Raw genomic sequence first — 10,009 nt, 5'->3', positions numbered from 1 at the left:
AAAAATACAAAAAACTAGCCGGGCGAGGTGGTGGGCGCCTGTAGTCCCAGCTACTCGGGAGGCTAGTTTTTTGTATTTTTTAGTAGAGACGGGGTTTCACAGTGTTAGCCAGGATGGTCTCGATCTCCTGACCTCGTGATCCACCCGTCTCGGCCTCCCAAAGTGCTGGGATTACAGGCTTGAGCCACCGCGCCCGGCCTTCTCCTCCTTACTTCTATTTCTGGGCACTTTAATTCTATGCAATCTCACTTACAGAGCTTCTCACTAGGCTCCTAACAAACCATTTCCTTCTCAGCTTTCAAATGCCTTCTCACATAATGCCCTCTGGGATTGTGGTATTGTACTCAAGAGATGGCTTATGACAAGGAGTTTGGTGTACCAAAGCAATCATCACATTTTTTTACAAGAAGATACAATTGGGAAACATCTAGAAACTTTATGATTTGAGTATACTATTGTGGTCAACACTTCTAGAAAAATATTTGATCACTACTAAGTAAAAGGGTGATAAAGAATCTTCTAAATGTTCTGCAATTGTCATTCGTGCAACATGCATTGGTAGCACCCTGGCATCGGTGACATAATTCATGGTTTTGTGCATTATCATCTGGAAGATAGCAGCTGGACATTGTGTGTTTTCTATTCCTTTACCTGAGGCCCATTGCCAGGAACAGTAGCACAAACCAAGACCACCACTGGAAAAGATTATGTCAGCTTCACTTTAGAGAAAACACAGCATTAGGTTGTTCGTGGAGATGAAGTATAAACAATAGAAAAATTATTTTTTGAAAAATCCAGACCAGCCTCGTGAACACATTTGAAGGTTTTTTGGAAATGCATGGCGTTGTCTAGAGAATCATGGAGCTCTCCTGACGCCTAGTGGGCGACCGTATACAGTACAACTCTGGGTGAGCGAGCTCAAGCCCTAGCCACAAAACACACATTATTTTCTAAAAAATACTGTTTACCAAGCAATCTCTCTGCTAGGAAACCGTCCTCTGAATGGACGCTGGTACATGTGTATATATGCATGTACCAATAAGAATACTTGGCTGGGTGCGTGGGCTCATGCCTGTAATCTCAGCACTTTAGGAGGCCAAGACAGGAGGATCACTTGAAGCCAGGAGTTCGAGACCAGCCTCAGAAGCATAGTGAAACTCCGCTACAAAAAAGTTTAAAAATTAGCCAGCTGTGGTGGTGCAGGCCTGTAGTCACAGCTATTTGGAAAGTTGAGGCTTGAGCCTGGGAGCTCAAGGCTGTGGTGAGCTATGATCGTGCCACTGCACTCCAGTCTGGTGACAAAGCAAGACCCTGTCTCAAAAAAAAAGCTCACGGTGGCTTCTGAAATAAAAAGAAATGAGAAGTAGTCTAAATGACGCTTGGTGAGAAAACTATTAAAGCTTTACAAGAGAATACAATAGAGCTTATTAATGACTGGGGGAACTATATGTTATTAACATACAGGAATATATGCTAAGCAAAAGAAAAAATCCAGGTGCATAAAGTACACGTTCATTCATGTAAACATAAGTTTTTTTGTTTGTTTGTTTGTTTGTTTTGAGACAGAGTCTCGCTCTGTCGCCCAGGCTGGAGTACAGGGCACCATCTTGGCTCACTGCAACCTCTGCCTCCTGGTTCAAGCAATTCTCATGCATCAGCCTCCCTTGTAGCTGGGACTACAAGCACATGCTACAATGCCCAGCTAATTTTTTGTATTTTTAGTAGAGGTTGGGTTTTTACCATGTTGGCCAGGCTGGTTTCAAACTCCTGGCATCAAGCAATTCACCAGCCTTGGCTTCCCAAAGTGCTGGGATTACAGACATCAGCTACCACACCTGGCCTAAAAATTAGTTTTATATGCTTGCAAATACATATAAAATGTATGGACACACACACACACAGAAAAAACTACCTAGAAAGTTACCTTTAAAGGCTGGGCATGGTGGCTCATGCCTATAATCCCAGCACTTTGAGAGGCCAAGGCAGGTGGATCACCTGAGGTCAGAAGTTAGAGACCAGCCTGGCCAACATAGTGAAACACTAAAAATACAAAAATTAGCCAGCCATGGTGGCAGGTGCCTGTAATCTCAGCTACTCTGGAGGCCGAGGCAGGAGAATAGCTTGAAATCTGGGAAGCAAAGGTTGCAGTAAGCCGAGATCAGCCACTGCACTCCAGCTTGGGTGACAAAGTGAGACTGTCTCAAAAAAAAAAAAAAAACACACAAAAAAAGGCTAGGCTCTGCGGCTCACGCTTGTAATCCCAGCAATTTGGGAGGCCGAGGTGGGTGGATCACAAGGTCGGGAGATCAAGACCATCCTGGCTAACCCAGTGAAGCCCCGCCGTCTCTACTAAAAATACAAAAAAAATTTGGTGGCAGGTGCCTGTAGTCCCAGCTACTCTGGAGGCTGAGGCAGGAGAATTGCGTGAACCCAGGAGGCGGAGCTTGCAGTGAGCCAAGATCGGGCCACTGCACTCCAGCCTGGGCGACAGAGTGAGACTCCATCTCAAAAAAAAAAAAAAAAAAAAAGAAGAAAGAAAGTTATCTTTAAGATGTGAACATGAGAAATGAAGAGGCTTTTACTTTTCATTTTGTAACTTTGTTTCTGTCCACACTGATGAAAAAAAGTTATACTGAACTTTTTTTTTTATTTAGAAAGACAGAGTCTTGTTCTGTCACCTAGGCTGGAGTGTTGGGATTGCAGGCATGAGCCACTGCACCAGGCCAATTTGTATCATTTTCTTTTTTCCTGATTGGTCTGAGTATTGATCTTCTCAAAGAACACCCTTTGATTTCATTCATTTCTCTCTTTTAGTTTTTAATTTTATTGATTGTTACGCTTATCTTCTTTCTCTTCTTTGGTTTTACTTCATTTTCTTAGTCTAGCTTTTTTTCTTTTTCGAATATGAGGTCTTTCTGTTTTGCCCAGGCTTGTCTGGAACTCTTGGGCTCAAGTGATCCGCCCACCTCAGCCTATTTCTGATACTGATTTCTTTTTTTTTTTTTTTTTTTTTTTTTGAGACAGAGTCTTGCTCTCTCGCCCAGGCTGGAGTGCAGTGGCCGGATCTCAGCTCACTGCAAACTCCTCCTCCCGGGTTTACGCTTTTCTCCTGCCTCAGCCTCCTGAGTAGCTGGGACTACAGACGCCGCCACCTCGCACGGCTAGTTTTTTGTATTTTTAAGTAGAGACAGGGTTTCACTGGGTTAGCCAGGATGGTCTCGATCTCCTGACCTTGTGATCCGCCCGTCTCGGCCTCCCAAAGTGCTGGGATTACAGGCTTGAGCCACCACGCCCGGCCAATTTCTAATTTAATTTCACTGTGGTTGGAAAATATGTTTTATAAGACTTGATTCCTCTTCACATTTTTATGGCCTATAATATGGTTTATTTTGATAAGTGTTCCATGAAAACTTGAAAATAATGTGTATTCTGTTGTTATGAGTGGTTTTCTATAAATGTCTATTCGATTTAGTTGGTTGATTGTGTTTAAGTCTTTCATATACTATTTTCCTGTCTAGTTGTTCTGTCAATTATCAAAAGAAGGATTTGAAATCTCCAAATATAATTGGAAGTTGTTATTCTGTCAGTCTTTGCTCCATGTATTTTAAGCTTCTGTTAATGGGAACAAAGATGTTTACGTTGTTACGTCCTATTAATGAATTGACCCCTTTATTATAATAAAAATCCTCTTGGCCAGGTGTGGGTGGCTCACATCTGTAATCCCAGCACTTTGGGAGGCTGAGTCAGGAGGACTGCTTAAAGTCAGGAGTTTGAGACTAGCGTGAGCAACAAAGGGAGACTCCACCTCTACGCAAAATAAAAAAAGTCGAGTGTAGTGGCAAGCGCGTGTGGTCCCAGCTACTTGGGAGGCTGAGGCGGGAGGATCCCTTGAGCCCAGGAGTTGGAGGTTGCAGTGAGCTACGATTGCACCACGGCATTCCAGCCTAAGTGACCGAGTGAGACCCTGTCTCTGGAAAAGAAAAGAAACCCGATCCTATTCATCCTTAGTGATATTCTTTCCCCTGAAATTAATTTTGTTTGGAATTTCCTTGCCCTAAAATCTGTCCACTCAGTTTTCTTTTGTGCGAGCATGGTATGATGGTGTTTCTGGTATATCTTTTTCTTATTGTTTTACTGCCATTGGGGTAATCACAGGACTCACCTGGTTTGTCTCCTGTCTCTCAAGGATTACTGTCCTTTGCCTGAGGTCCAGCGTCGCAAGCCTGGGCGACACAGCGAGAGCCCGTCTCAGAAAGATCCCCAAATCCCCCACCTCGGTTCAAAGACCTCTCTTTTTTCCCTCCGCTGCCACGGTACAGGAAACAATGTGTAGTTTCCACCACCTGAAAGACTCGACTTGCTCTCCGAGAACCAGTTCCCCGACAGGGTTCCCAGAGCGCAGGCTGCACGGCCCCAACACTCCCCGCTGCTTGTGAATCTTCGCATTGCCCTCCCAGGGTCAGGAATGTGTGCTTCGGTGTCTCCAGAGCCTAGCAACACCCGATGACTGAGCTGGCGCCGCTGGGGCCTTCGCTATTTCCACCTCGCTCCTAACTGGCTGGCCGACCCAGCTGCCCAGGCCCGCGAGCCCAGGATGCCAGTCACAAGTCTCCCCTTAGTCCCCGCCTCCAGCCACGCCCCGCCACTCCTCCGTCGGCCTCGCCGGCAACTCCTGCTCTCCGCTCGCCGCTCGCCCTCCGGGTTCTTCCTTGGCCCCGCCTCCAGCCACGCCCCCCACGTGCGCCGTCGGCCCTGACCCCAGCTCTCGCTCGCCCTCCCCTGTCCGCCCTCGACTCCGTCCCCGCTTCGTCATCGGCTCCGCCTCCAGCTCCCCCTCGCCCTCTAAGGTCCTTCTTCGGCCTCGCTCCAGCCGCGCCCCCAACGCCGCTCCGTCGGCCCCCGTCTCCGGTCCCGCCCCCACGCTCCTGCCATTTGGTCGGGTCTCCGGCACTGGCTGAGGTCGCGGCCGGCCGCGGAGAGAAGACGCCGACGTCAGCGCGCCGGGGCGGGGCTGGCGGCGGGAGACGCCGCGTTGAGAGCTTGGGCTCCTCCGTGAGCCGCGGGCGCGCTGCGCTGCTTGGCGGCCTCTCCCCGAGCGGAGCCTGCTTCCCGAGGCCGCCAGTCGTCGCCTGCCCGCGCCTGCGCAGCGTCCCGGGCCGAGAGGGCCACGGCGGCGGCCATGGCGCACCGCTGTTTGCGGCTGTGGGGCTGGGGCGGCTGCTGGCCCCGCGGCCTACAGCAGCTGCGCGTGCCTGGCGGCGTGGGCCCGGGCGAGCAGCCCTGCCTCCGGACGGTGAGTCCTACCTGGGCGCCCGGCGCCCTCCACCCGGCCACGGCCCCACTTCCGGCTCGGGAGAGCGGGCGTCAAGGTCACTGGCCCCCGCCGTGCCGCCGCACGCGGGCCGTCCCTGCCGAGGGCCCCGGCCCCCCGCGCTGTCTCTTCGCCGACCTCTGAGCGCCGGTTCGCGCCCAGCCCTGCTGGTGGGATTCGAGTTTTGAAAACGCGCAGCTCCAGTAGAGCCGGGTCTTGGCGCTTCACCGAGGCGGCTGAAGCCTCGAAGGTCATGTTGGCTTGGTGGCCGTCCTTGTCCCCACTTTCGTGTCCCGGGAGCACGGAACGAAGGCGACTGTAGTTTTGAGTCAGCAGCACGAGCACGTTGTCGCAAGGACGGGTTTTGGAGTCGGGCTGCCTAACCTCTCCGGTCTCCGTGTTCCCGTCTGCTGAATGGGGCCATTGCGGGCGTGCCGGGACTGGCAGAATTGGCCATTATTATTAAGAATGTCACATTTTCAGAGCAGGGACTCTGTGTTCGTTGCATATTAGAGCCTGCTCTCAGCAGGAGGCTCTTTCTCTGTTGGTAGCCATCCCTCTAGATACACACACGGGATCTGATACATGTTGCTGACATAATAGTAGTGTGTGGACAGAACCATGGCCGTGATCTGTCTCAAGGAAAGGTTCACGTGTGCAATAATCGCTCTCACTGTTTAGGTGACACTGTTCCTCAGCCTCGCGGTGGTGTACGGGTGGTGGTTGAGGTCCCCGGGTCGGCCACGGGAACCTGGCTTGGCCTCCTGCTATCCCAGCGCCCTCGAGGTAGTCAGCTCAGCGTCTTCACTGTGAAGGGAGATAGGCCGGTGCGGGGACTCACGCCTGCGGTCCCAGCACTTAGGGAGGCCGAGGCGGGAGAATCGCTTGAGTCCAGGAGTTGGAAACCAGCCTGGGTAGTGTAGCAGACTCTCCGATCTACAGTTTTTTTTTAATTTTTTTTTTTAAGATACGGGGTTTTGCTTCGTCGCTCAGGCCAGTGTGCAGTGGTGCAAACACAGCTCACTGCAGCCCCAAACTCAAGCAATCCTCCTGCCTCAGCCTCCCGAGTATCTGGGACTACAGCACCATGGTTGATTTTTAAAAATTTCTGGAGAGGCCGGGCGCGTTGGCTCACACCTATAATCCCAGCACTTTGGGAGGCTGAGTCGGGCGGATTACGAGGTCAGGAGATGGAGACCATCCTGGCTAACACGGTGAAACCTCGGCTCTACTAAAAATACAAAAAATTAGCCGGACGTGGTGGCGAGCACCTGTAGTCCCAGCTACTCGAGTGGCTGCGGCCGGAGAATGGCGTCAACCTGGGAGGCGGAGCTTGCGGTGAGCCGAGAGTGGCCACTGCACTCCAGCCTGGGCAACAGAGCGAGCCTCCATAAAAAAAAAAAAAAAAAAAAAAATTCTGGAGAGGTGGGGTTCATCATCTTGCCCAGGCTGGTCTCGAACTCCAGGACCCAGGCGATCCTCCCACCTCGTCCTCTTAAAGTGTTGGCATTACAGGCCTGAGCCACAGCTCCTGGCCTCTACAAATACTTGTTTTCTTAAATTATCTGGGCTCAGTGGCTCACAACTGTAGTCCCAGCAACTCGGGGGACTAAGGCGGGTCACTTGGCACAGGAGGTTGAGGCTCTAGTGAGCTGTGATTGCACCGCTGCACTCCAGCGTGGGTGACAGACCCCTGGTTTAAAAAAAAAAAAAAAAGAGGGGGCGTGGAAGGGGGGAATAATAGTGCCTGCATTCATGACTTTACTCTTTGAGGCTCCCTTGCCAGTCTTAGATCAGTTTCTTCGCTGTGATCAGGCCACACTGCCCACACTGTGGTAGGTCCTTTTTAAGTTTCCTGCATTGTATCCATTTCCCTGTTTTACCAAGCTCTGATCCCTTTTCTTTTTTTCTTTTCTTTGTTTTCTTTCTTTTTTTTTTTTTTTGAGTCTGGGTCTTGCCCAGACTGGAGTGCAGTGGCGTGATCTCAGGTCACTGCAACCTCTGCCTCCAGAGTTCAAGCGATTCTCCTGCCTCAGCCTCCCAAGTAGCTGGGATTACAGGTGCCTACCACTATGCCTGGCTAAATTTTGTATTTTTAGTAAAGATGGCTAAATTTTGTATTTTTAGTAAAGATTTCACCATGTTGGCCAGGCTGGTCTCAAACTCCTGACCTCAAGCGATCCACTTGGCCTCCCAGAGTGCTAGAAACCACCCTGCCTGGCCTGACCCCTTTTCTTTTGCTGCTTATGAATATTGGACTCAGACATACAGTTCTAGGTAGGGATCTGCGTTGTGAGCTTGCAGTTTTATGTCAGAAGTGTTACCCAGAGGCCTTCCTTTTGAGTGACACTATGGTCCCTGTAAATGTCACTCAGGTGCTGATATATAAGGAAGTGCTCTGTGCTGACAGCTGTAGCTGATTAATTTGTTAGGGGAGGCGGGGGCAGTCCTGGTAGGTGCTCTTCGGTACTCTGAAGATTTGCCTGGTGACACCTGGGCATTACTGTGCTGTGGGGGAGTCTGACAGGACAGGTTTTCCTTTCTGTTCCTGCTACCATTAAAGATCAGAGACAGAAGTACTGCTTTCACGGTGAGGTTCCTGAGGAAGAGATTCTGATGTGTTGAGAGATGAGTTCTCAGGTATTATGCCCGGAGGAATAAGGCTGATGATAAAGCAACTGAAAAGTGCTCGTGTTGTCAAACACAAAGGCTAATTCTCCAAAATGCGGAGCACTCAACTTAAGTTTTGTGAATTAGTATCTCTTACATTATTCCTTGAATGAGAGACACGCAGACCTTGGATTAGATACGCAGAGGAGAAGACGTTTCATTGATGATTTCTTCATAGAATACAACCTCGTGTTAAATTCAGTCACGAATTATTGCTAGGGATATTCCATGTCAGCACAATTTCAGAATAGGGCCTGAAAAGGGCTCGTCAGTCAGTATTTATGGAGTGTGCACAGTGCCCAGTTCTGTACTAAACTTTGTGGTGATAAAGACTTGCTTTATATGGTACTATGGTTTGAGTTCGGCCTCACCAAAACTCATGTTGTGTTCCCCATGGTGGTGGCATTGGGAGGTCGGGCCCAGTTGGAGGTGTGTGGGCCATGGGGGCGGAGCCCTCGTGAGTGTCTTGGTGCCATTCTGGAGGTAGTGAGTGAGTTCTGTGAGCTGTGGTGAGACTGGCTTAGTTTCAGAGACCTTAGGTTGTTATAAAGTGAAAGTCCCTCCCTCATGGCATGTGGCCGCTTTGCCATTGACCTTCTCCCACTGTATTTTGATGGCACCTTCTCCTGCCGTAATTTGACTTAGCATGCGACCCTCACCATAAGCCCAGTACCCTGTTTCTCATGCTTCCCCTCTTGCAGAGCTGTGAGCTAAATAACCCTTTCTTTGTAAATTGCCCAGCTTCAGACACTCTGTTATAGCGGAACAGAAGGGACTAACACTAAGACGTGGCAATATAAAGACCCCTTCATATGACCTCTGCGCCACCCCTGTTCCCTGTACTCAGAGCTTTTGTTTGGTTACATTGTTATGCCATAGTGTAACTGATTTGTCCCCATGACTTTCTTCCCTATGTTTCTGTGCTTAGGGGTGGGAACTGGTTCTCAATCCCCTTTGGACACCCCACTGCTTGACAGCACCTGGGCTGGAGTTGTTGACTTGCCTAGCTTGAATAACATTTCATTTTAATCTATACCCTTAATGGATTTGGCATTGGAAAAAACTCTTATGTTGCATTCTTATCTGTTATCAGTGGTTATTTTATAGGCCAAGTGTTCCCAGTGGTTGGGCGGGGGTGTAACACAACAGAAGCTCCAAAGTCTCCCCGGCCAGTATTGCAACTCAGACAAAATCAGTGTTGGTGTTCCTGTCCTGTTTTGCTGTGTAGAATTGTGTATGTATTTGAAGTTAAATCATCTCATTCTGTTTTGTTTCTGATTGACATTTTTATTTACAAACCACTCTTCATCTAAAATGTACAGTTCATTGACTTTTAACATACTCACAAAGTTATGCAACCATCCTCACTGTCCCCAATTCCAGAAATGTTCAGCACTCCAAAAAGAAGCCCTGTGACCATTAATAATCACTTCGCATTTCTCTGTAACCATTCCCCCAGCTCTAGGCAATTACTGCTATGTATCTCTCTGTGGATTTGCCTATTCTGGACGTTTCATATAAATGGAATCATAGTGTGTGACCTTTTGTGTCTGCCTTCTTTCACTTAATGTAATGTTTTCAGGGTTCATCCCCGTGTCGGTGCCTGCTTCCTCTGTCTGAGTGACTGGTATTCTCTTGTATGGGTATACCACATTTTATTTATCTGTTCATCATCAGGGGGTGAACGTTTGGGTGGTTCCTACTTTTTGACTGTTATGAATAAGGCATCTGTGGGCCGGGCGCGGTGGCTCAAGCCTGTAATCCCAGCACTTTGGGAGGCCGAGACGGGCGGATCACGAGGTCAGGAGATCGAGACCATCCTGGCTAACACGGTGAAATCCCATCTCTACTAAAAATATAAAAAACTAGCCGGGCGAGGTGGCGGGCGCCTGTAGTCCCAGCTACTCGGGAGGCTGAGGCAGGAGAATGGCGGGAACCCAGGAGGCGGAGCTTGCAGTGAGCTGAGATCCGGCCACTGCACTCCAGCCTGGGCGACAGAGCGAGACTCCGTCTCAAAAAAAAAAAAAA

The 10,009-nt window shown here is 49.4% G+C and overlaps 1 protein-coding gene across 5 annotated transcripts in view; it reads left to right on the top strand.

Moving 5' to 3' along the window:
• AFG3L2 (AFG3 like matrix AAA peptidase subunit 2) overlaps positions 1-10,009 on the top strand; it is a 76,249-nt gene that overhangs the window by 32,189 nt on the left and 34,051 nt on the right. Inside the window, exon 1 of one of the 5 annotated variants that reach the window (XM_026455982.1) lies at positions 4,825-5,293. The exons of the other annotated variants lie outside the window; for them this stretch is intronic. Coding sequence (XP_026311767.1) covers positions 5,180-5,293 — 114 coding nt within the window. The 5' untranslated portion in view covers positions 4,825-5,179. Of the gene's footprint in view, positions 1-4,824; positions 5,294-10,009 lie in introns of those variants that run through there. 5 annotated transcript variants of the gene reach the window in all.

Source organism: Piliocolobus tephrosceles, chromosome 18 (genome assembly GCF_002776525.5).
Source record: "Piliocolobus tephrosceles isolate RC106 chromosome 18, ASM277652v3, whole genome shotgun sequence".
Lineage (NCBI taxonomy): Eukaryota > Metazoa > Chordata > Mammalia > Primates > Cercopithecidae > Piliocolobus > Piliocolobus tephrosceles.
Note: the sequence above shows the minus strand (reverse complement) of the source record. Positions and strands in the feature narration are given on the sequence as shown.